Source organism: Medicago sativa, chromosome 7 (genome assembly GCF_051527215.1).
Source record: "Medicago sativa cultivar Bolivia chromosome 7, Bolivia_mono, whole genome shotgun sequence".
Lineage (NCBI taxonomy): Eukaryota > Viridiplantae > Streptophyta > Magnoliopsida > Fabales > Fabaceae > Medicago > Medicago sativa.
This window is the reverse complement of record NC_140755.1, coordinates 62,446,855-62,471,616: the sequence shown is the minus strand read 5'-3', so window position 1 is coordinate 62,471,616 and position 24,762 is coordinate 62,446,855. Positions and strand designations below refer to the sequence as shown.

The 24,762-nt window shown below is 33.3% G+C and overlaps 2 protein-coding genes and 4 pseudogenes across 4 annotated transcripts; 4 read left to right on the top strand and 2 right to left on the bottom strand.

Annotated features, from left to right (window-relative positions):
• Positions 1 to 4,897: 4,897 nt before the first annotated feature.
• On the top strand, positions 4,898 to 9,088 carry LOC146907469 (uncharacterized; annotated as a pseudogene). The gene is made up of 8 exons (XR_015018020.1): positions 4,898 to 5,042; positions 5,268 to 5,337; positions 5,417 to 5,486; positions 5,831 to 5,887; positions 6,206 to 6,273; positions 6,362 to 6,442; positions 8,147 to 8,215; positions 8,951 to 9,088. The product of XR_015018020.1 is annotated as an uncharacterized LOC146907469 (transcript).
• On the top strand, positions 9,046 to 12,539 carry LOC146907468 (uncharacterized; annotated as a pseudogene). Its single transcript, XR_015020182.1, has 5 exons — positions 9,046 to 9,653; positions 9,733 to 9,873; positions 11,035 to 11,343; positions 11,402 to 11,466; positions 11,967 to 12,539. The product of XR_015020182.1 is annotated as an uncharacterized LOC146907468 (transcript).
• Positions 12,540 to 14,955: 2,416 nt separating this feature from the next.
• Positions 14,956 to 16,089, top strand: LOC146907467 (uncharacterized; annotated as a pseudogene).
• A 312-nt stretch (positions 16,090 to 16,401) lies between these two features.
• On the bottom strand, positions 16,402 to 17,454 carry LOC146907466 (uncharacterized). Its single transcript, XM_085727006.1, has one exon. The coding sequence runs from the start codon at positions 17,452 to 17,454 to the stop codon at positions 16,831 to 16,833; it is 624 nt and encodes a 207-aa protein (XP_085583132.1). The 3' UTR covers positions 16,402 to 16,830.
• A 1,100-nt stretch (positions 17,455 to 18,554) lies between these two features.
• Positions 18,555 to 21,293, bottom strand: LOC146907465 (uncharacterized). Its single transcript, XM_085727007.1, has 2 exons — positions 20,610 to 21,293; positions 18,555 to 19,033 (listed from the first exon to the last, which is right to left on the bottom strand). The coding sequence occupies exon 1, from the start codon at positions 21,291 to 21,293 to the stop codon at positions 20,670 to 20,672; it is 624 nt and encodes a 207-aa protein (XP_085583133.1). The 3' UTR covers positions 18,555 to 19,033; positions 20,610 to 20,669.
• Positions 21,294 to 23,080: 1,787 nt separating this feature from the next.
• Positions 23,081 to 24,456, top strand: LOC146907464 (uncharacterized; annotated as a pseudogene).
• Positions 24,457 to 24,762: the final 306 nt, after the last annotated feature.

The window sequence follows — 24,762 nt, the reverse complement described above, 5'->3', positions numbered from 1 at the left end:
GGGATTCTTATAATATAATAAACATTTCTCCAAATTTTTAGTCAAAAATATAAATTTTACATATGAGTTTAATTAAAAGAAGGGACCAAAAGTGAAGATAGAAAACTTTTGGGGACTAAAAGTCGAAGAAAACATTAAGATGAACTAAATCGAAAAGTTGGTATATTTATAGGGACAAAAAATATATTTAACCCAAAAAATAATAAATATTGTGGTATACATTGTGTTTTCTATAACATTTTGCTTAATGTATTAACTCTACAAAATAATTTTCGGTAAAAAGCCCCAAAAAAAGATTACATTTTTAGTTCATTTCCTATTTTTATATGGGTTAAGTCACAATTCTCTATTTTTAAAGTATTACATTTAAAATATCCTGCATGTATTTTTAAAATAACATTTTGTCAATAGAAAGAAAAGGACCTATAAGACCCAAGTAAGAAATAGAAATTTTGGTTAAAAAAATTGTGTGGATATACATGAGTAGAGGAAAGTGAGTGAAGGAAAGAAGATTATGATGGTGAGGCGTGGAAAGTGACAAGCCTCAACATAATGCTATGTAACTGTTTGTAACAAACTATTACTTTGTCACTAAAAAATCAAAGAGAATGTTTTCTTTTTCAGTTTTAATTAAATTGACCTCTTCTAGTTTAGACAAAAAAACATTTCCTTAAATTATGGCTTGTTATTATAAAATCATTGATGCTCCACTTTCTTTGCCTACACTTTGGTTAATTCCTCTATTCCTCCTCAACTTCCTTCCTTTTTAGGTATTTTTTTTTCTCTTGAAACGTGCTTTTAATGTTTCCTTTTTTAACACTTTAAATAGCTTTGGTGGAGATTTTTCAAAGAGAATAATAACAAAATTAAAAGCCTTATTATAAAATTCAATGATGTTGTAAAAAAAAAAAAAATAGTTTTGTGCTCTTGGTAGCTTTTCGAACTACGTCCTTAAAAACCACTACAAGAAAATATTGGATTAACTCTGTAAAATTTGTAGTTAGTTTCTGGCAAGATTTAGCTACGTAAATCATCTAACGAAATGTTTTCTTAACTAATGGTCAATTGTGTTTTCTAAAGTATCAAAAAGTCATTATGAATTAGAAATTACATTTAGTTATTGATTGTCCAACATTGAATGATTTTATGATGTGAATCGAGTCTCGAATAAAGATGAGGTATATTCAACTAGGAGGGACTTGTATATTTTATAAGGTTGTATACATATACAAAGTAAATGTGCATAGTGAAGTCCAAAAATGGAATCAGAATTCTTAGCTCTTAAATTTTCAAATCAAGAAGGATAATGGTTGAACAACTTAAATTGGCTAATGTAATTTTGTGGAAGAGATCCACACCTTCTAAATTCATTGTGATCACAAACTACAAGCTGTTAAAATTGAGAAAAACAAAGTGTTGATCTTTTTGCGAAAGGAAATGAGACAATGTTGTGAATGATTTATCTCGCTAGAGTATGTGAAAAGTGAGAGAAAAAAATTGCAAATCCTTTTGTGAAAGAATATGAGACAATGTTGTTCAAATCATAATGAAAATGATGTTATTGACTTCGCACTACTAGAAAAATCGGATTTTGCGACGGAATTTTGTGAGGTTATGTATTCCGTCGCAAATTGTGACGGATTTTGTGAGGGTTATTGTTAAGATGTCATTAGCGACGGATTTTGTGAGGGTTTTCGTCGTCGCTACATATCCGTCACAAATTCCGTCAGAGTTCTGAGCTTTCCTAGATTTGTGAGGAATTTTGCTACGGTTTGATTCCTTCTCTAGCTGGTCCGTCACAAATTCCGTCGAAGATTCCACTAATGCTTAGCGACGTTTTTGTATTCCGTCACAAAACAAAGATATCTCGCGTGTTTATATTAATGTACCAAAATGTACCAAGCAATTTAATATTTGGCAAAGCTGAGACTTGAACCAGCGACCTTCAACTGAAAATCAAGGCAACTTACCACCAAGAACTTACCACCAAGCCATGCTAACTCTTTTGTTGTTTAATCCAATTTCTTTTAATTAGTACTATATTAGAACTTTTTTTTTTTTTTGAAAAGCTTTCATTTTTCTTCCATTGACAAACGGACTTGAAACCCAAGTTGCCGTTTATGATGGGAAAGCCATTTAATTTTTCCATGATGGGAAAACTCCTATCCCACCATTGATAAACTATTTTTATTTTATTTTTATTTTATTTTTTTTTGCTAAAAAACTATTTTTATTTTGAATGGTTTAGATTCATGAGAGCTACTATTATTTTACTGAAACCGGACGGGAGGGGTACTTGACTACTTCTATGTTCATTTATAAATTCAGAATCACAACATAAAAAACCTGATAATGCAACAACAAAATAAAAAAACTACTATATCTTTTCTATGACTTTAATAATCACCTAAACTCCTTTATCATTTCCGTTCTGTCATTTATAACAAAATGACTGACGTGTTAATCTTTATAATTTAAGAGGGTAGAGTTTTTAATTTTTAAAATTTAAGAGACCAAAATAAAATGAAAAAACTAAATAAGTGTCAAAGTTCTTGCACAAAAAATAAACTTATATAAATAAATAAATTGGTCCCCCTCATAAAAATATTTTTGGATCCGTCACTTATCATAAACACATATTTACATCTTGGTTGGTAGTTATATGAATATTAATAAAAAAAAATGTATTGTTGTTTAAAAAAATTATCTAATAAACCTTATGTAGTGCTATTCAGAAACACAGTTTTTATCATATGTCTCTCTTTTCTCTCTCATTCAACATGATATCGGAGCCTCCTCCAATATTCATTGGGTCACCGACTATGAGGTTTCCACTATCGGACCACCCACAGTTTATATTCACGGTCCATATGTCTAGTCATATGCATGATACGGTGCGTTAAAGAGTCTTCCATCGAATAAAATATAACTTGACAATGTGTTTATAAATAGGGGCAATCCTCAAATGCGAAATATTAATTATTAAAAAAATAATTAATATAGTTTAGTTTACACTTTTGTAATTAAAATGTATCATGCGAAGTGATTAAAAAAATCTTATGACTCACTGGGCTCAATAAAATATAAATATTTTGATTTTAATCTTTATAGAATTTTATAAATTTTTTGTTTTGACATTTTATAAAAACGAGTCTGTTACTTGGTAAGAACACACTTATTTTATTTTATTTTTTGGGTCAAGAGAACACACTTATTTTAATAATAGAAATTAAAAATATCTAAAAATTAAAGACATATTATTATTGTATAAAAACTAAGCTTTGTAAAGACTACAAAACAATTATTTAATAAGCAAATGCAAATGGACATGAAAATTGATACAGAGTATACGGTGCTGAAAGTAGTACAAAAGTTACAATCATGAAATCTAAGCCCTCCAATGTCATTGTCCTCCATAAACGCCACCGAAACCCAAACCCTTTCTTTCTTTCAACTCAAAAACAAATTTTCAAACCGAAAATGCCAGTCCCTGCTTCCATCATCGCCACCTAAATGCAACCTTTTTCTTTCAATTCATTGTCTCATTTTCTTTGACCCATTTCAACCATAACACTTCATTTCACCTCAATCTTCAAAACAATGCAACACATTGTTACATACCAAATACCAATGCAGTTGTAGTTTAGTTTTACCTCATTATAGATCTGACCCATCTTCCAGAATCTAAAAAAGACATCACTTTGATTTATGGGTTTTGATTTCTAAGGTGTTTGGAAGTTTTTTTCTTGTTGTGGGTCAGATCTTGTTTCCCTCAAGTCACAAATTGCAATCAATCTCTCAAACCATAGATTCCAGGTAATTTTTACTTTAATTTTTGAACAATTCTGTTAGTTTGCCGTCTCATTCACTCATCTTCCTCTCTGGTTCCTTTAAAAAATTGTCAATTTTTATTATTTCTTAATCTCGAGATTGAACTCCACAGTGACTAGAACTCTGCAATGATGTGAAAACTGTAATTTAAGTTCTCTAAAACAATGGTTATGCGTATTGATTATTTATTTTAATTTTGTTTATTATGATTTAGGGTGCCCTATAGCTATAGAGAAGGTGTCAGTGGACCATGAACCCAGACCTTATGATGTTGCAAAAGGGACACACTTAGTCACTAGATAATGGTATATTGTTTATGATTTTTTTTATTATATTGTCATTAACTTTTTTTTTTTTTGAGGGAATTAACTTTTTCTTTTAATAAATGGTTTATATAATTCCGATAAGTAGAAGTTTATTAGGATGTTGTATTTTGATTAGTAAGTTGTAATTAATAGAATAGAAATGGTATGACTCTTTTGAAACAATGTTGTGTTTATGTTATTTTCCTCTTATAAATAAGCAATCAAAACCCAATGACCAATTATTCAGTCTCTAAAATTGTCGTTTGGTGATCCAGAGTTTGACTGCGAAGTAAATAAAATTTGGCAAACGATTGTTCTAGTCAGGAATTGAACTCGAGTTCTCTTGAACAACAATTAGAAGGGGTTTCACTCATGTCTAGCAGCAATGTGATGTTTTTTTTGTATTGAAAAAAACTTGTCATCACCATAGTTATCTAAAAAAATTTGCCAACAATTCAACCGTAAGTGACAAATTTGTTAGCATGCTAGTGATTGTGGCACTAACTTGGTCACAAAATCTTTCTAAGGACCTAAGTGATAATGTTTCTAGACTTGAATGATATATAACTAAGGATTTACTTTATAATTCAAATGTTAAATTATAGTATATTTTTTATTACTTTGAAAAATACATTCTGATAAAGCATGACTAAATTGATTGTGAAGTGTAAGGTTCCAATATTATGATACATAGAAAGTAATCCCTTTTATTATTTAAACTTCATTAAGTTGAGGTTAGAATGTTGAAATTTTGAACACTATAATATGTTTTTTATCCAACTTTTTTTATTGTTGATATGATTAGGTTGAAGCTTATTCAATTCCTGGAACTGGTGAAAAAGCAAAAGATCCAATTTTTGGGCTAACAATGGGTACTAGCTCTCAAGCTACCTGCGATCGTTTCAGGTAATTAAACTAAGTGTATCATTATGTCAATGATTTTCTATTTTCAAATTAAAGAACACATGACAAATTAAGGAAAAATGCAGTTATTATCTCAGTTGAAGTTAAGCTTGACATTTATATGTAATGCTAAATTACTTACTTAAGGATCAGTTTCAGCTTCTTCACTTTACTTTATTCCTAATTACTAATTGAATCATATTATTTGAATATGATTCTCTAAAATAGATGGTTTTGTGTCGAACACGGAAGTGTAGATAATCCTTAAGTGATATTAATCCATGGTTTCCCTTCACATGTGAGTTTCATTTGTTTCTCACTAGGCATATTCTTATATGATCAATCACAATTAACATGATTTCTATGTTGCTGCCTAGGCATATTCTTATCGTAAGGTTCTTCTGGTACTCTCCAAGGACTATCACGCTGTAACATTTGATTGTCTAGGTAAGATCACACTGTTTTCATTGAATAGGTAACTATAATTTCTTCTATTTTATTTGTAGTTATATGTCCTGACATATTCAACTATGCTTTGTGTCAATGCTTACTTTATGGCTTTTAATTGATATAAACCAAATTAATGGATGCTTTTAGAAGCATAGAATTTTGTAAAATACTTTCAGTGAATGAAATCTTTGAGAACAGATATTGAGTTTTGTTAACGTTATTATTGGGATCTATATTTCCTTGATAATTAAGCTTTAATTTACCTCAAATTTAGTAGATCTGTGGTTCAGTTTGTGTGTAAGGAGTCTAAATGTTCACTCCATTTTCATTTTCTATTTCAGGATTTGGGTTTTCCGATAAGCCTCAACCTAAATATGGGTTCGACTACACCCTTGATGGTAATTGCTTGTGTGTTTGGTTTCATAGTGACAAAAATTGACATTGAATGAGTTGATTCTGAATAAAAGTGAGTTTAATGTAAAATGATTTATATTTTGATACATTCATGTAAAAGTGAGTTGAACAATAAATTTGAGGCTAAAAGTCAATTGTAGAGGCAAAAACTTCAAATTCTAAAGGCAAAAACATTCAAACATGCCAAAAAAATTCAATACCTCTAGAATCTATTTTGATTACTAAGGATTCTTGCTTTGAAAAACAAAATAATGAAAGATTCATGACAAATTGAAATGATTTATTTTTCTTATGCCATGCAGAATATGTATCATCATTGGAGTCACTTATTGATGAGCTAGCTGTTACCAAAGTCTCACTTGTTGTCCAAGTAAGTTTCCATTGGCTAATAAGAATCATGGATCGACTAGTTAAAGTAATCTCTTCTTTGACATAGCATTAGTCTTGTTTGTTTGCAGGGATATTTTGTACCAGTTGTAGTTAAGTATGCAAGCAATCACCAGGAGAAGCTTAACAACTTAATACTCATTAATCCACCGGTATGTTTATTTTTGAGTTGTGTAATTTCGACACATAAATTTGAAATCAAATTTTGACATCAATTTAGATGGTTAATTCCGTTTAAATACGTGATTAACTACATTCAATTGAATTTCAGCACTAGATAGGGAGAGTTGTACATTAGCAACATTTCAAACCCAAGTAACTCATGTGAGAGGGAGTGTCAGAGACGTCCATATAACTCCATTCAAGTATCCTCACTTAGTAACAGCTTAGGATTATGGGATTGTTGATATGTTGATTCATGACACTAGCTTAACAATAGAAAATATGAACAATTGTGTACTGAAATGGTCCTTGTTTGTGTTTTTCTTGGTTTTGACCTTGGGTAAAGGGGAATGATAGAACTCTATTACGTAGGAAAAAGGTTTTTTTTGAATCAGAGGCGAAGTTTTGAGGAAATTATAGCAGTGATTGTCATCTTCCGTTTTTCAAAGCAGTGTCTGTATTGTGACATCCACCTCCCAAGAACTTAATCCATGCATAATGGGTGGTGCACTATCAATTGTATTACAATTTCATTAGATGTTCTGCTTGTGGGTTTCGAAGAGGAAGTTGCCTGTGAAATGAATATGCTAAATTGAGTTACAATGTTATTGCTCTTAATAGTCTGTATTGGGTTGAGTTTAATTTTGAGATCTTGACCCAAGCATGAGACAATATATTTTGAAAAAAAAAAGTTTTTGAAATTTTAGTCCAATCAGGTCTTTTCAGAAATCTTGTTTCTTGTGGGAGGTCAATTTTAGTCCAATCAGGTCTTTTCAGGTCTTTTCAAAATCAAAATCCATTAGAGCTCTTGACGAAACTTCTCCTTCTTCGTTGCAATTTTTTTCTTGTATCTTGTCAAATGAATCTTCAACTATTTCTCCTTCTCCTTCACTTTCTTCAAATGAATCTTCCACTTTTTATTCTTTTTGAATATTCATAGTCTTTTATTTTTGCCATTAGATTTGTTATTCTAATTTGCACTTAAATTTTTAACAACATTCCAGTCTTATTTATAGAATTTCTACTCTCACTATTATATGTAACAAAAGTTTGTTATAAAAAAAAAAACTTGAATTTTTCAAATAGATATTACGGTTTCATTATTATAGGTAACAAATTACGTTAATCTTTTAACAATAATATAACAAATATAAAAAAATTCTTTATTAACAAATATATAATAATATTTTTTATCTTTTCAATAACACGAACAATAGAACATTCTTGCTCCCAATTATATAATGTGATAGATTATTATTATTATTATTATTATTATTATTATTATTATTATTATTATTATTATTATTATTATTATTATTATTTTCTTTTTTTTGAAGGAATTATTATTATTTTTATTATTATTATATAAATAACAAAACACCACTTTCTCCCTCACATCGTTCATTATTATTATTATTATAACAAACAGATACATAACAAAACCCAAATTTTTCCTCATTCACCCATCAATCAACAATCTCATCAGGTTTGTAACAGATACCAAAATCCATTCATCCTTCATCAATCTAACTCCCAAATAGGTCCCCCAATCGGTTCATAACCTAATCTCCCCTCTCTAAATCCCAAATTCATTTGCCCTAAATCTGCACTTCATCAATCTAATTCCCAAAACCTTCACTCATCAGTTCACTTCGATCAATTTATCGCTAATATTACTTTGCTGTCACAAACAGGTTCCTAAATCCTTCACTTTGATCAGTCCGTTGCTCACTTAGCTCATCTCACTTGGCTGCTGAAAACAGGTTTCAAACTATTTTTTCTCCTTCTCTTGTTTTTATGCTGTAAACTATGCTAACTGAATTGGGTATGCACAATTTGAATGCTTATCTGATGAGGTTTTGGTTTTTTTTTTCTGGGATTTTGTCAATTTGTTGGTGATTTGGTATTTTTTTTATAGATTTATATGTTTTAGTTAGTGAAGAATTTTTGGTCTGTCTCTTCCGGTTGAATCCCCTTCTTCGTGTTGTTTGCTTCAAACTAGTGTATGAAATTTGGATGGTTAATTTTTTTTAATTATTAATTAGGGAGAACAGATTTTGGATAAATCAATAATTTTGATTTTTGATTTTGTTTTTAATGAGTAATTAGGGAGAACGGATGGTATTGGGCTTGAGGTATTCCCCATGTACTCTTTTTGTTATCTTTTTTTACTATGCTTTGGGTTATGTTCTTTGACATGGAACTCCGTCCATGATTAGTTTTACAGAGAGACCAATTTACTTGGTCTTTCCGTGATTAGTCTTTATAAGAAGGAGACATAAGCAAAATCTTAGTTTCTCGTAAGTTCTTAACACTTGATATTAAATTATCAAGTGATATACTGTCCATGACTAATATTGTAGTGTTGTGTAAATAATGCATCAGCAATGGAAGTGCCTGATAACTTGTTTATGCTCATGTTTAATTTTGTGTGCCTTTTAACTTCTTTTAACATTTTTATGTACAGTAGTTAATTACTTAGTTTTATATGTATATAGATGGAAGACAATGATAACACAAGGGGCAGTGAAAGAGGTGTTGGTATAGGCATAAAAAAAGTTAAAGAAAAAGGGAGAGGTAAGCATAAAACTACTTTGTCGCATTCTTCTCCATATTTCAAGCACCTAGGCCTGCAGACACCCAACCACCTTACTATACAAGGCAACCTATAAATACCCCCCAAACTACAAGGAAACCTACACATCATCCCATTTCTCAAACACATACAAATTTTCAACCTTTCCTCTCTACTCCAAGTCCACAAATGTCTACCATCCATGCTCCCACTTCTCAGATACCTACAAATACCCAACAACTCCACTCTACAAGGAAACCTATACATCTTCTTACATCTAAAATAACTTCAAATATCCAACCTCCCCAACCTATAAGGCAACCGACATATCGTCCTATATCTCAAACACATACATATTTCCCTTTCCTCTCTACTCCAAGCCCACAAATGTCTACTATTCATGCTCCCACTTCTCAAATACCTACAAATATCCAATCTCCCCACTCTACTCCAAGTCCATATCTTTCTAATACACAAAGCCCGCCACATTTACCATCTGGTGTTGTATCTGGTGGTGATCTACATGCAACACCATCATCATGTGATGAATTGTATCCGATAGTTGGGAGTACATATCCTACTGATGGGTGTATATGGATTAGTCCGGGACCACAATTAACGCAAGAGTTTTATAAGATTTTCCGTTTAATTCTATTATAACTTGTATGCTTGTATTTTACTGCTTGTTTAATATTGTTTTTATAGATTTGAGCCTGCTGTTCAACCCCCACGTGACATTACAAAGATTATGAAACGTCTGTTTCAAGGGACTTGGGCAACTTATGGAGAGTTAAAGAAATATGATAAGGATCTTGTGGAATTGTGGTATAACGAGTTTCAGGTACTGTCCTTCTCTTCCTCCAACTTATGTTCAACCTTCTCGATGTTAGATTTGTAACTCGGTCCATTTTTTATTTGGAATTGTCGGTTGATGTTATCTCTAGATAAGGTGAACTCAATAAATAGTAAGGTAGAAGTTTTATTAGTGTCAATCTAAGCACATCCTTCCAATTAGGAACAGAGATGACTTATAGGAGGCCATTTCATAAAAATATAACATTGTTGTTGATAAACCTAACCTAATAGCCAATATTTACTTTAAAATGCATAGTAAAAAAGAATAAGAAAAAAAATGGATAAATCTGGCAGCTATAGGACATTATAAAACTAAATTGTTAATACAATGATAAATTATTTTTTAATGTTAACTCTCCATATAAAATAAATAATTCGTAGTGGCACATGCTTCCATGCAAAATTAATAATTCTAGGGTACACTTTTTTTCACCACTCTTGTAAACATTTCCATGCAAATTTTACAACTTAGAGACTTACAGTGACACCCTTAGCAAGTTCCGGTTCTAACTTCTAACAGATTTTCACTTCCAAGCATCATATGTTTCTGTAATCAGTAATCATTACTCACCCATATTACTAGGTTGCATCATGTGTTCTCACAAACATTAAACATATGCATAATCACAAATGTATCTACCGATACATTTGTTTACTTTAATATTATAAACCATGGAGGAGAGATATCATGTGAGAGTCTATTCCATATAAAATTGATACATTTGTCTCATTTCAGTGTACAAAAGCATTGGAGTAAGCACTAAACAGCATATCAATACTTAGTGATCTAAAGCTTTAAATTAAATTGGCTATCTTGGTCATATTATTCAATGAGGCAGAAATTAGTAAACATTTGCATGATTGTAATTAAATGTGTTGGCATAAAGTGTGAATGTTTGGTATGTGACATATTGATTAATTTGCTGAAATAGTACTATGGTATGAAAATCCATGAATCAACTGAAGATATAGTAAGTGATGGTGAATCAATTTCCTTGTTAATGCGCATATGTGAGTTGGTTTGCTTATGACATAATGCATAGAACTTTATTAGTTGAATAAAATATTTAATGCATTGTGAAGGTCACATTTGGAGCTCCTAGTTTGATGTCCGGTTTATCCTATATTATTTACATTGCTTTTATTGCATAGGATATATAAATGGCTTCCTGAGCATGAGCAAGACATAAAGAAGACTTATCATCATAAGGCATCTGATGGGTTCCAAAATACAATGTATCGGGTACGAAAAGGAATAGACAAAGGCGAATGGATCCCTGTTCAATTGCGTGAAAAATTGGAACAAAATTGGGAAGATAGTAAATGGAAGGACAAGGCAGAAAGTTAATAAGCAAAATAGAAGATCCTCTGATGGTCCATTGCACACTTGTGGGTCAATTCCAACAACCGAGCATCCTAAAAGATTAGTAAGTAAACAAATTTTATTTGCAGTAAAGTATAGTGATTTAAATTAATAATAAATTAATAATAATACTAATCTATTTATCTTGTACTATAGAAAACTGACTCAAAATGAAAGGCGATCCATCAAAGTGGGTATCCTCCAAATCTCAGATGGTTGCGGTAAGTTACAATTCGATGAGATTATCATTTCCAGCTTTGTCAAATAAACATAAAACAATTGAAATTTTTCTAGAATTAGTTATATCCTTTTGTGAACTTGGTATGCTGGTGGAAAGTCAAGGTAATTGGAAAAACTTTAAAATTAGTATTTATAATTGTCCTCATGTGTATTGATGGATGCTGTTACACTATAACTCTGCCATCATGTGCTATAATTGTTTTTGGTTATATAATCATGTATATTGTTGTATGTTACTTGCCTTTGTGCCATAGTTTGTAATGTTATGCATGCTTATTATTGTTCATCAGGTTCTGACATGTGAACATGATAATCTTATGTTTCTTCACTTGGAAAAAGTCGTGATAACTTAGTTATTAATTAAAAGCTAGTTTTAATTTGTTTATGTTGTTATTGGTTGGTTTATATGAATTTAATTGTAGTAATTAATTTAATTTCATATTTTTGTACGCAAGAATTAAGACAAACTCTAATTTTGTAGGATGAATATGAAAGACGGATTTTTGAAAGGAACTCACAACAAACAGAGGGCGGGGATGATGTGTCTAATGACCATCAGTCAGACAACTTCAACTTCTTGGACGTAATTGGAGGAGTCGACAAGAAAGGACGCATATATGGTTTGGGGACAGAGGCAGGAAAATACAAGCCTTCTTCATCCAGATCATCTGACGGCATCTCACCATCTGAATATGAGCATATGAGGACTGCAATATCTAAAATGTCTGCTGAAAACTTGGAACTCACGGAGCGGTTGAAGACTAATGAGGAATTGATTCGTGCATCACATGAGCAGTCACGTTTAGCTCGAGAGCAGTCACAACAGTCACAGGAGGATTCATGATTGCTCCGAGAGCACTTCCAGAAATCCATGGAGTCTTTTACACAAGGCCGTTCACATCTACCTCCTTATCGACCTCATCGTTTGAGTTAGGATTAACATCTAGCTACTTGATTATTTATCATATTATTTTGGAAATTTGATTATAACTTTTAGTTAAAGTAAATGTTATAATACTATTTAGTAATTATTTCAATATATTTTGATGCAAAAGATAAGTAGTGTGATTCTTGTGAACGCAACCAAAAAGGTTTTTCAACAAATATTAATGTGATTTTTAGCGTATTTTATTGTATTTTATCATATTAATGTATTTTATATTGTGATTTTTCATCACCTTGTTTTATATTCCACAGTGTTGATAAATAATTGTGAAATTTTCTAAACTAATTTTAAGGCAAAAAAAATATTCCTATTTGTGACGGAATATCTAAAAGTAACAAAAGTTTTTGTCTTGCAGCCTAGCGTCGGCCATTAATGCGACGCTATATAAATTCCCAGAAATTTAGCTACGGGAGTATTCACTCAGTAATTTGCAACGGTTTTTTCCCTCAGTAATTTGTGACGGATATTTATTACGTCGGTATTTTGTGACGGAAAATTGGGTTACATATATCCATATTATGAGAGGTTTTAGCGACGGATTTTTGGTGTTTGCGACCGACAGTAATCCATCGCAATAAGTAACGGAATGGAGTTTCCCTCGCTAAAATTTTCCGACCCCCATTATTACGACGGATATTTACAGCGTCGCAAAATCCGTCAGAAAGTCGTTTGCTACGGATTTTTGGTTAATTTGCGACGGAAAACGGCCGTCGCTAAATCCGAGTTTTCTAGTAGTGTTCGGTATTTGAAAGGCAAGAAAGAAAAAAAATATACAGATCATTTTGCAAAAGAAATTACTCAGGAAAGTTGTTGAAGATAATCGATGGAGTGGATTTAAAGCCTCGAGTAAAGAGAAATATGGTGGATACCCTATTAGTGGTCGAATGAAGTCATATGAATACTTCTAAATCAACTATACCCTACTGCATACTCTGCCAAGGATGACTAGGCCAAACCCGCTCCTCTCCATGAGCTTCGCGGTTGCACCAATTCCAAAGAAAATGACGGCTAGCCGCCCATACACATCCCCGATGCGCTATCGAGTCCTTTCCAAGCTCATCGTACAAATTCATGGTAATCCGCTCTTGCAAATCAACTATATACAAAGATTCACGCACTTCATTTTTTCATAAAGGGTTAATTAAGTAAATGATCCCTATAAATATCGAGAATTTTGTTCTTAGTCCCTACAAAATAAAATCACACTTTTTAGTCCCTATAAAATTTTCCGTCAGCATTTTTAGTCCCTAAAAAAAATTTCCATCATCATTTTTAGTCCCTGTCAACATTTTTGGTCCCTAAAATGCTTAAGGAAAATGTCAGAGGGACTAAAAAGTGTGATTTTATTTTATAGGGACTAAAAACAAAATTCTGAATATTTATAGGGATCATTTCCTTAATTAATCCTTTAATAAATTACACCTGCTTTTGTAAGAGGGCAATCACGCAACACATCCGATATGCATTTTTTTTTTATACAAATATGCATTTTACTCTTGCGGTAATTAGTAATTAAATGATCATGCCAAACCAACCAAATAAAAGTTCGAATTCTCTCAGGTATTTTTAGTCTCCAAATACGCATCCACGTATTCTTTCAAAAAAAAAATACGCATCCACGTAACATCCCAACTATCATCATCGAACCAACATAACAAACTATAAGTTTCCTTCAAAAAAAAACTATAAGTTGAAGAAATAGAAAATTATTCATCAGCAGATCCACGCCAGACCCTTCTATCCAGATCACCACCATTCTTAGGCGGAAGTACAACATACAATCTACTAATAATAGTATTGGGTAACCATGAGCTCAACATATTTGATTTGCATCTTTTCCCTAAATATTTGTTGCATTTGTCTTTGTTGTTCTTGTACTCTCTTTGCGTTTTATGGTTTATGAATTTTTAATTTTGGGGAAATTTCAATTTTCAAGGTTTGATGGGTGAGATCACGTGTGGTCTTGTTCTTGATGGAAAATAGAAAGAAGATGACGAGTGAAGACATGATTATTAGTTTTCTTCATATTTAGACCAAATACAATGGTTGTGTTGAATGACAATTTCAACACTTAGAACATGTGCAATAGGGAGTTGAAGTTTGTTGAGAAATGATGTGGAAGAGAGAAGTAATGAATACTCTCAGCATGTTGAATGCTGAAAAATGGCAGACCAAGCAGGCCACACGGTGCGATGTGGTTGGATGAATGAGCGTGTGTGATGCACGCGCCGACAGGAGCGGTTGGTTGTGGCAGGGACACGGAGAGAGAAGATGTAAGTGGATAAGTTATAACATGTAGCGCTTGCTGGTTGGCTGGCTGGATTTTTCTCATCTTAATAATTTGAACTCAATTATTTCATTGCAAATGAATTTTTCTTAATTTTTTTTTTTACCAAAATTCATGATTTTTTTTTTGTAGACTTGGTTTATTTGATTTGGACACAAAAAAAAAAAAAAAAAACGAAATTTTCCACTATCTTAATATTATTATCTTTCTATTAGCTTTTCTTTTGAAGTTTTAATCTTCTTTTTAGTGAAATGGATCCCAATAATAATCATTTCAACACCCATAATTCTTCTAATTACCCATTTAGCTACCAAAATCCCAACAATTATCAAAATCCAAATCAATTTTCCAACCAACGTCCTCAAAGCATACCTAATTTTGGTTTTGCACCAAATTTCAATCAGTCATCCTCTGTTCCAAATTTTAATCCATATTATGGATCTATGATGGGATATCCATCTCAAACACACTCGTTTAATGCTTATATGCCAAGGGGGAATGAAAATGTTCCGAGTGTTGGTGCACCTGAATTTCCCGAATTTTCAACACAAATAACTCTTGGTGGCATGACAGGTGCTAATGAAATCACTCCAAATCCAGAGGATTCAACTCCTAATCGCAAGAAAAACCAACAACCAGCATGGAACACTGAACAAAATTTGGTGCTAATTAGTGGGTGGATTAAATATGGAACAAACAGTGTTGTCGGGAGAAACCAGAAAGGTGAAACATATTGGGGTAGAATTGTTGAGTATTGTAATGAGCATTTCTCATTCGATCCTCCACGTGATGGAGTTGCATGCCGAAATCGTTTTGATTATATGAACAAAATACTGGGTAAATGGATTGGCGCTTATGATGGCGCTAAGCGTTTGCAAGGAAGCGGTATGTCGAAGAATGATATTTTGGCAAAAGCGCAGGAATTATACGCAAGTGGGAAGAATGTTCAATTTACTTTAATGGCAGAATGGCACGCTCTCCGTGATCAACCACGTTATGGTAGTCAAGTAGGAGGAAATATTGGCTCAGGAAGTAATGGATCTAAGAGATCTCATGAGAGTGATGCATGTGGCTCAAACTCTGTAGGATCTAGTGCTCGTCCAATGGGTAGGGAGGCCGCTAAAAAAAGGGTAAAAAGAAAAGCAAGGAAGCTGTCTTGGATGTGGTGGACAATTCAAACAATTCATGGAGAAAGTGCTTGAACGATTGGACAAGAAAGCCTTGGTGCAACAGGAGGCTAACCAATTGATGAAAGGAATGACTCATACTAAGAAAATGAAAATGTATCTAAAGCTAAGTTCCGAAGAGCATCTCGATGATCGGAAGAATGAGTTGTTGGAAAATTTGGGCCAAGAGCTGTTTGGAAATTAATTTAAATCAAGTATTTGTTTGTATTCGGTCAAAATTGTCAGTGCTATCAAGTCCCCAGTGTTTGCTTTAATAATTGTCAGTGGTGTCAAGTGTAACATCCCAGACTGCTTTCAGGATTGTCGACTGACCCTACAAATTCATCAAGCATTGTGCTTATGAATTGACAGTTCGTAATTGAGGACTCCGATTCATTTGGCTCAAGTGGGTTAGCAAATACTCGCTCTTCTCACAAAGTAGGCTATTTGTGGTCAAGTATGTTTCACTCATTAACAAAAAATGTGCCTTGATCACTTCCATGCCTTCACACAATTCAAAACAATTATTGGATTTAAAATAACACAATCGAGTTAAACAATGAATCCGGTCTCTTTGCATATGTACAAACACTTGAGGTTTCCTCACTTTTAGGCTAGAACTAAGTGGTTCACAAACAAACACATTATTGCGAAGAACTAAATGACATGAAATTTACACAAAGTACCCGTTCCATATTCGAGTAAAAACCTAGAAAAACTGGAAACTTGTACCTTGGCTTTGCGCTTTTGATCACAACTATGAATCATTACCAATCATCTGAGATTTGAAATTAAGCAAGAGTGATACAAAAGACTTCCACAATAATATGAAGTACTAAATTAACCAAAAGTGCTAACACATTATTTTAACAGTAAGAGAACTTACCAAGTTGGGTTGCCTCCCAACAAGCGCTTGTTTAACGTCGTTAGCTCGACGCCTTTTTCGTTAGGGTGGCCAAAATGAGACGGACAATACATCATCCTTTGTATTCCTTCTTTTCGGGAGGAATTCCATGAACTTAAGATACAGATGATGTGGAGTCCATGTCCTCCTTAACTTTGATTTGAACAAGGCGCAAATTTCATCAATGACCTGGTCAATTTCAGCCTTGCTCACTTTCTTCCCCTTTTGTTCAAATGTTTCTTCCTTGCTAAGTAACCGTTCCTTTCTCTCTACCACCTCTATCACTTCTCCGCTATCAATAGTTTTGTCCTCTTCAGTAAATGACCTTTCTTGAGGAAGTTCGATTTCATGTGGTGGACCACATTCCTCTACTATTGCATCTTCCTCAAGTTCAACAACACCTTCTCCAACAATCTCTCCATCATGAGTGGATTGAATGTTGACTTGATTATCCATGATTTTAGCTTGAATCATCTCCAACTGAATTGATAAATTCCTCAATCTTTGGTTGGTATTTTGCATGTTTATCATGGATTGTTGCATGAAGATATTCAAAGTATTTTCCACATTGGTCATTCGTTCATCTCCAAAAGGATATTGCTGATGCTGTTGATATGGTTCATACTCGGGTGGAGTGTAGAAGTTGTTATAACCATGATCAGCCATGATTTTGTCTAGGTGATGATCTGAAATGGAAACAACTAACAAGAAACTTTTCTTTGTTTATCAAAGAGGGGTTAGTACAAATAACTATAAAGTAAAGACAAATATTTACGGATTATGTACGAATACTTAAAACGATAAATCAATCGTACTATCTATGATATCTAAACACCAATCCCCGGCAACGGCGCCATTTTGATGAAGTAGTTTTGCATCAAAAACAAGATAAGTATTTGTATCGTCTCCACAGGGATTAGTGCGACATCACGGATATTTCAACATCAAATATCATTCTAAGTAAAAAGGGTGATTGTTTGTTTGAATTTACAACTATGTTAACTAGATGCAAAAAGTAAAAGATGAGATTAATAAGGATTGAAACTTGTTAGGAGTAGCGTTCCTTAACCAAGCGTCACACGTAAACTAATGATCCATACGAATTCTAGCTTTATAAACAACATTATCACAATCAATTCTAAACTATCCTTCGTGTCCAAAGCGATATAATTAATTCTAAGGTATCGTTTAAACATTCGTGTCCAAATCCCTTAAACGATAACAAAGTCGATCGAATAACCTAATCGACCGTGTCCAGCCTGATTAAGTATCCGAAAGCATTTAACTCTTGATTATGGTGATTATCACAAGATTAACAAACTTGTCAAGAATGATATAACCTAAGATATATTGCTACTCTAGCTCTAGATTCAAGAGTTTGTGTCCAAATCATCTTGAATCTCATTGAAAGCATTAACACAAGAATAACAACAATATTGAATATAAATTGCTAGAATCATATTTTGCAAGATCAAAAGATTACATGTTAGCAAGAATCAAGTACCTCTCATCCCAACAAAGAGTGTTTAGCTACACATCATCATGGAAGCCTTGCAAGGATGGATTGAAAAGGAAGGAACCATTACACTTGTGATGTCTCAACAAAGGAATAAGGATCCAACTTCCAAAATCACTCTCACTTCATATGATCTACCCTATTTTCTCTCTAAGATATTACAATGAAAACTAAGAGAAAAGCTATGAAAAACTAACTAAGTTCTAAGACTATCTAATAATTTTCCCTATTGAACTACTAATATATATAATAAAGCAAGCCCCAAAATATCTAAAAATAATATCTAACATAATATCTAATAATATCTTACATAAATATCTTACATAAATAGCAAGTGGGCCACTTGAGTGAGGCTAAACTTCTATTTTAAAGGGCTGAGTTTTTTTACACCTACGCTAATAGCGAAATATACGCTATTAGCGTGGTTGGTCGGCCTAAGTTCTGGCCAATTGCAGTGTGCCACGTTGGTCCTTGACCCTGTTCTTCACCCTTGGTACGCTAATAGCGTAGTCTTCTGGAGCTTTTACGCTAATAGCGTAATTTACGCTAATAGCGTATTTCTTCAAACCCAGATTCTGCTTCGCTCCAGGTACGCTAATGGCGTACCTCTCTGGCCCAATTTCGCTAATAGCGTGGAACACGCTAATAGCGAATTCTTCAAAACCAGCTTTTGCTAATTTGCACTTTTTCATGATTTTTGGTCTTTGCTCAGTGTCTTGGGGTAAATTTCTGCATAAAAGGATAGAGTAAGATATATAAAGCGTAATAAGGCATTTAACGCTAATTTCTCGGCTTTTCCTTCAATAACTTGCAAAACAAGTAACAAAAAGTGCTTAAAATATAACACGAAATTAACACTTTTTAGCACTTATCAAACTCTCCCCAACTTAACTCTTTGTTTGTCCTCAAACAAAAGATCAAACAAGTAAATGACAAGACACAAGTACAAAAGGTTTTGAAAACTTTCTCAGACGAATGATTTAAAAGTGAATGCGCGGGCAAGTCTAAGTTTCCAACTAATCTAAAATTCTACTACCAACATGAGATGAGTCCTAAGTACAAAGTTCATGTCAAATATTTCAAGACAATAATATAATTATTCACGAACCACACCTAACACACTTCTTTGAAAGTAGATAAACAATTGAAAACATAAAAATGAGGGTTATGAACACACATCCGGCAATCAAGTTAACATTCCAATCAAGTTATGTGTCCATCCAAATATCATTTCAAAAGGCATGAAAACATGGATCAAAAGGTCTTTGAGGGTTATAACTTGGCTTGGCTACAAAAGAAATGTCATATGTGGGGCAATTGAAATCAAAAAGCCTATCAAAGAGAAACATTTCTTGTATCAACCATTAAAATCCACAATCTTTCCTACCAATCATCACAAACCCTTGGTGCTTAAACATGACAAACTTTGATCTTGACAACTTATTTTCTTTTTGGATTTTTCTTTCTTTTTCTCTTTTTCTTTTTCTTTTCATGTACACATTGTTTTTCTTTTCTTTTTATATTTACAACAACATGTTGTCTTGATCAAAGATAAAATTACACCATTATACTTGACAAAAGATTTACATCTACCTTCTCTCCCCAACTTGAATCAAAATACACCCTATTTGAATGTTCCCTTACTCTAAGGCAAAAGAGACAAATAAACATTGAAGGTTTAGGGTTAAATAATTAAAAACATATCAGAGTCTTAAAGTGTGTCAAAAATGAACTGGATATTGAAAAGTTTTAAAGGCAAATTCATCAAGCATTGTGCTTATGAATTGACAGTTCGTAATTGAGGACTCCGATTCATTTGGCTCAAGTGGGTTAGCAAATACTCGCTCTTCTCACAAAGTAGGCTATTTGTGATCAAGTATGTTTCACTCATTAACAAAAAATGTGCCTTGATCACTTCCATGCCTTCACACAATTCAAAACAATTATTGGATTTAAAATAACACAATCGAGTTAAACAATGAATCCGGTCTCTTTGCATATGTACAAACACTTGAGGTTTCCTCACTTTTAGGCTAGAACTAAGTGGTTCACAAACAAACACATTATTGCGAAGAACTAAATGACATGAAATTTACACAAAGTACCCGTTCCATATTCGAGTAAAAACCTAGAAAAACTGGAAACTTGTACCTTGGCTTTGCGCTTTTGATCACAACTATGAATCATTACCAATCATCTGAGATTTGAAATTAAGCAAGAGTGATACAAAAGACTTCCACAATAATATGAAGTACTAAATTAACCAAAAGTGCTAACACATTATTTTAACAGTAAGAGAACTTACCAAGTTGGGTTGCCTCCCAACAAGCGCTTGTTTAACGTCGTTAGCTCGACGCCTTTTTCGTTAGGGTGGCCAAAATGAGACGGACAATACATCATCCTTTGTATTCCTTCTTTTCGGGAGGAATTCCATGAACTTAAGATACAGATGATGTGGAGTCCATGTCCTCCTTAACTTTGATTTGAACAAGGCGCAAATTTCATCAATGACCTGGTCAATTTCAGCCTTGCTCACTTTCTTCCCCTTTTGTTCAAATGTTTCTTCCTTGCTAAGTAACCGTTCCTTTCTCTCTACCACCTCTATCACTTCTCCGCTATCAATAGTTTTGTCCTCTTCAGTAAATGACCTTTCTTGAGGAAGTTCGATTTCATGTGGTGGACCACATTCCTCTACTATTGCATCTTCCTCAAGTTCAACAACACCTTCTCCAACAATCTCTCCATCATGAGTGGATTGAATGTTGACTTGATTATCCATGATTTTAGCTTGAATCATCTCCAACTGAATTGATAAATTCCTCAATCTTTGGTTGGTATTTTGCATGTTTATCATGGATTGTTGCATGAAGATATTCAAAGTATTTTCCACATTGGTCATTCGTTCATCTCCAAAAGGATATTGCTGATGCTGTTGATATGGTTCATACTCGGGTGGAGTGTAGAAGTTGTTATAACCATGATCAGCCATGATTTTGTCTAGGTGATGATCTGAAATGGAAACAACTAACAAGAAACTTTTCTTTGTTTATCAAAGAGGGGTTAGTACAAATAACTATAAAGTAAAGACAAATATTTACGGATTATGTACGAATACTTAAAACGATAAATCAATCGTACTATCTATGATATCTAAACACCAATCCCCGGCAACGGCGCCATTTTGATGAAGTAGTTTTGCATCAAAAACAAGATAAGTATTTGTATCGTCTCCACAGGGATTAGTGCGACATCACGGATATTTCAACATCAAATATCATTCTAAGTAAAAAGGGTGATTGTTTGTTTGAATTTACAACTATGTTAACTAAATGCAAAAAGTAAAAGATGAGATTAATAAGGATTGAAACTTGTTAGGAGTAGCGTTCCTTAACCAAGCGTCACACGTAAACTAATGATCCATACGAATTCTAGCTTTATAAACAACATTATCACAATCAATTCTAAACTATCCTTCGTGTCCAAAGCGATATAATTAATTCTAAGGTATCGTTTAAACATTCGTGTCCAAATCCCTTAAACGATAACAAAGTCGATCGAATAACCTAATCGACCGTGTCCAGCCTAATTAAGTATCCGAAAGCATTTAACTCTTGATTATGGTGATTATCACAAGATTAACAAACTTGTCAAGAATGATATAACCTAAGATATATTGCTACTCTAGCTCTAGATTCAAGAGTTTGTGTCCAAATCATCTTGAATCTCATTGAAAGCATTAACACAAGAATAACAACAATATTGAATATAAATTGCTAGAATCATATTTTGCAAGATCAAAAGATTACATGTTAGCAAGAATCAAGTACCTCTCATCCCAACAAAGAGTGTTTAGCTACACATCATCATGGAAGCCTTGCAAGGATGGATTGAAAAGGAAGGAACCATTACACTTGTGATGTCTCAACAAAGGAATAAGGATCCAACTTCCAAAATCACTCTCACTTCATATGATCTACCCTATTTTCTCTCTAAGATATTACAATGAAAACTAAGAGAAAAGCTATGAAAAACTAACTAAGTTCTAAGACTATCTAATAATTTTCCCTATTGAACTACTAATATATATAATAAAGCAAGCCCCAAAATATCTAAAAATAATATCTAACATAATATCTAATAATATCTTACATAAATATCTTACATAAATAGCAAGTGGGCCACTTGAGTGAGGCTAAACTTCTATTTTAAAGGGCTGAGTTTTTTTACACCTACGCTAATAGCGAAATATACGCTATTAGCGTGGTTGGTCGGCCTAAGTTCTGGCCAATTGCAGTGTGCCACGTTGGTCCTTGACCCTGTTCTTCACCCTTGGTACGCTAATAGCGTAGTCTTCTGGAGCTTTTACGCTAATAGCGTAATTTACGCTAATAGCGTATTTCTTCAAACCCAGATTCTGCTTCGCTCCAGGTACGCTAATGGCGTACCTCTCTGGCCCAATTTCGCTAATAGCGTGGAACACGCTAATAGCGAATTCTTCAAAACCAGCTTTTGCTAATTTGCACTTTTTCATGATTTTTGGTCTTTGCTCAGTGTCTTGGGGTAAATTTCTGCATAAAAGGATAGAGTAAGATATATAAAGCGTAATAAGGCATTTAACGCTAATTTCTCGGCTTTTCCTTCAATAACTTGCAAAACAAGTAACAAAAAGTGCTTAAAATATAACACGAAATTAACACTTTTTAGCACTTATCATCCTTATCTGATAATTAACTCTATATAATAACTTATTTCGAATCCGTCAATGTGCACCACTCAATGTACTTATATATAGGGACTCATAGATACATTGATGTACCAATATCCCAAATCTCATTCAATCTACTTCCAATATCACAAAAAACTATTAATGGATCCATCGGAATATCCTTTTGATATCGCAGCCTACAATCAAAAATGTGAAATTGAAGAAACTTATATCGTCAACCGATTTAGAGAGCGTCGAAACAAAATATTGGAAGATAGTGCACCTCGTAGTAGAAAATAACTTATCGGTACCAAAAACCAAAAACTAATTGACGACTACTTTGCCAATGAGCCTACATATGACGATGGAATGTTTTGTCGTCGGTACCGGATGCAAAAACATGTTTTCTTTTGAATCGTTGGGGACCTTTCAAGTAGTGATAACTACTACACCCAGCGAGTTGATGCAGACAATAAAGAAGGTATATCACCCTTAGCAAAATGTACCACAACAATGCGAATGTTAGTATATGGTGTGGCAGCAGATGTGGTCGATGAATACATCAAAATAGGAGGTACTACAGCATTGGAGTGCTTACATAGATTATGTAAAGGAATCATATGATTTGTATGAGCAAGTGTACTTGAGAGCACCAACCCAAGATGACCTGCAAAGAATACTACATGTTAGTGAAATGCGGGGGTTCCCAGGGATGATCGGAAGTTTTGACTGCATGCACTGGGAGTGGAAAAATTGTCCTAAAGCATGGGAAGGTCAATTTACTAAGGGGCATAAGGGAACCACCACAGTTATTCTTGAAGCAGTTGCATCTCATGATCTATGGATCTGGCATGCCTTTTTTGGATGTCTGGGAACGTTGAACGATATAAACGTTATAGAGCGATCACCAGTGTTTGATGATGTGGAATAGGGAAAGGCTCCAAGTGTGAATTTCTTTGTGAATCAACGTCCCTATAATATGGCATACTATCTAGCTGATGGTATCTACCCTTCTTATCCAACTTTCGTCAAATCGATTTGACTTCCTTAAAGTGAACTCGATAAGTTATTTGCAAAATATCAGGAGGGATGTCGGAAGGACATCGAACGTGCATTTGGAGTGCTTCAAGTTCAATTTAAAATCATCTGGGAACCAGCTCGCTTGTGGGACATAGCCGATTTGGGTATCATCATGAGGTCATGCATCATATTACATAATATGATTGTTGAGGATGAATGAGATTCATATTCTCAACGTTGGACCGATTTTCAGCAATATGAGGAAAGTGGATCTAGTACACCGCAACCATACTCGACTGAGGTGTTACCCGCTTTTGCAAATCATGTGCGTGCTAGATCTGAGTTGCGTGATCCAAATGTTCATCACGAATTGCAAGCAGATTTAGTGAAGCACAAATGGGAAAAGTTTGGAATGTTTCGTGATTGAAGATGATTTGTATCGTACTAATTAAGTTACTTGTGTGTTGTGTGCTTAGTTTGTTGTCTTGCATTTTAAGTTATTTGTGTGCCGCGTGCTTGGTTTATTTTATTGCGTTTTAAGTTAAGAAAATAAAAATAAATTATTTAAATAAATTTTGTTTTTACAAAAAACTAAAACATATATTGTTAAGTGTTTATTATTTTAATTTAATTATAATCAATTATTGTAATTTTATGTAATCATAAAAACAAAAATATAAAATTAAATAAGAATATGAAATAAAAAGTGGTGGGGTAGAGTGTTGAATGAAAA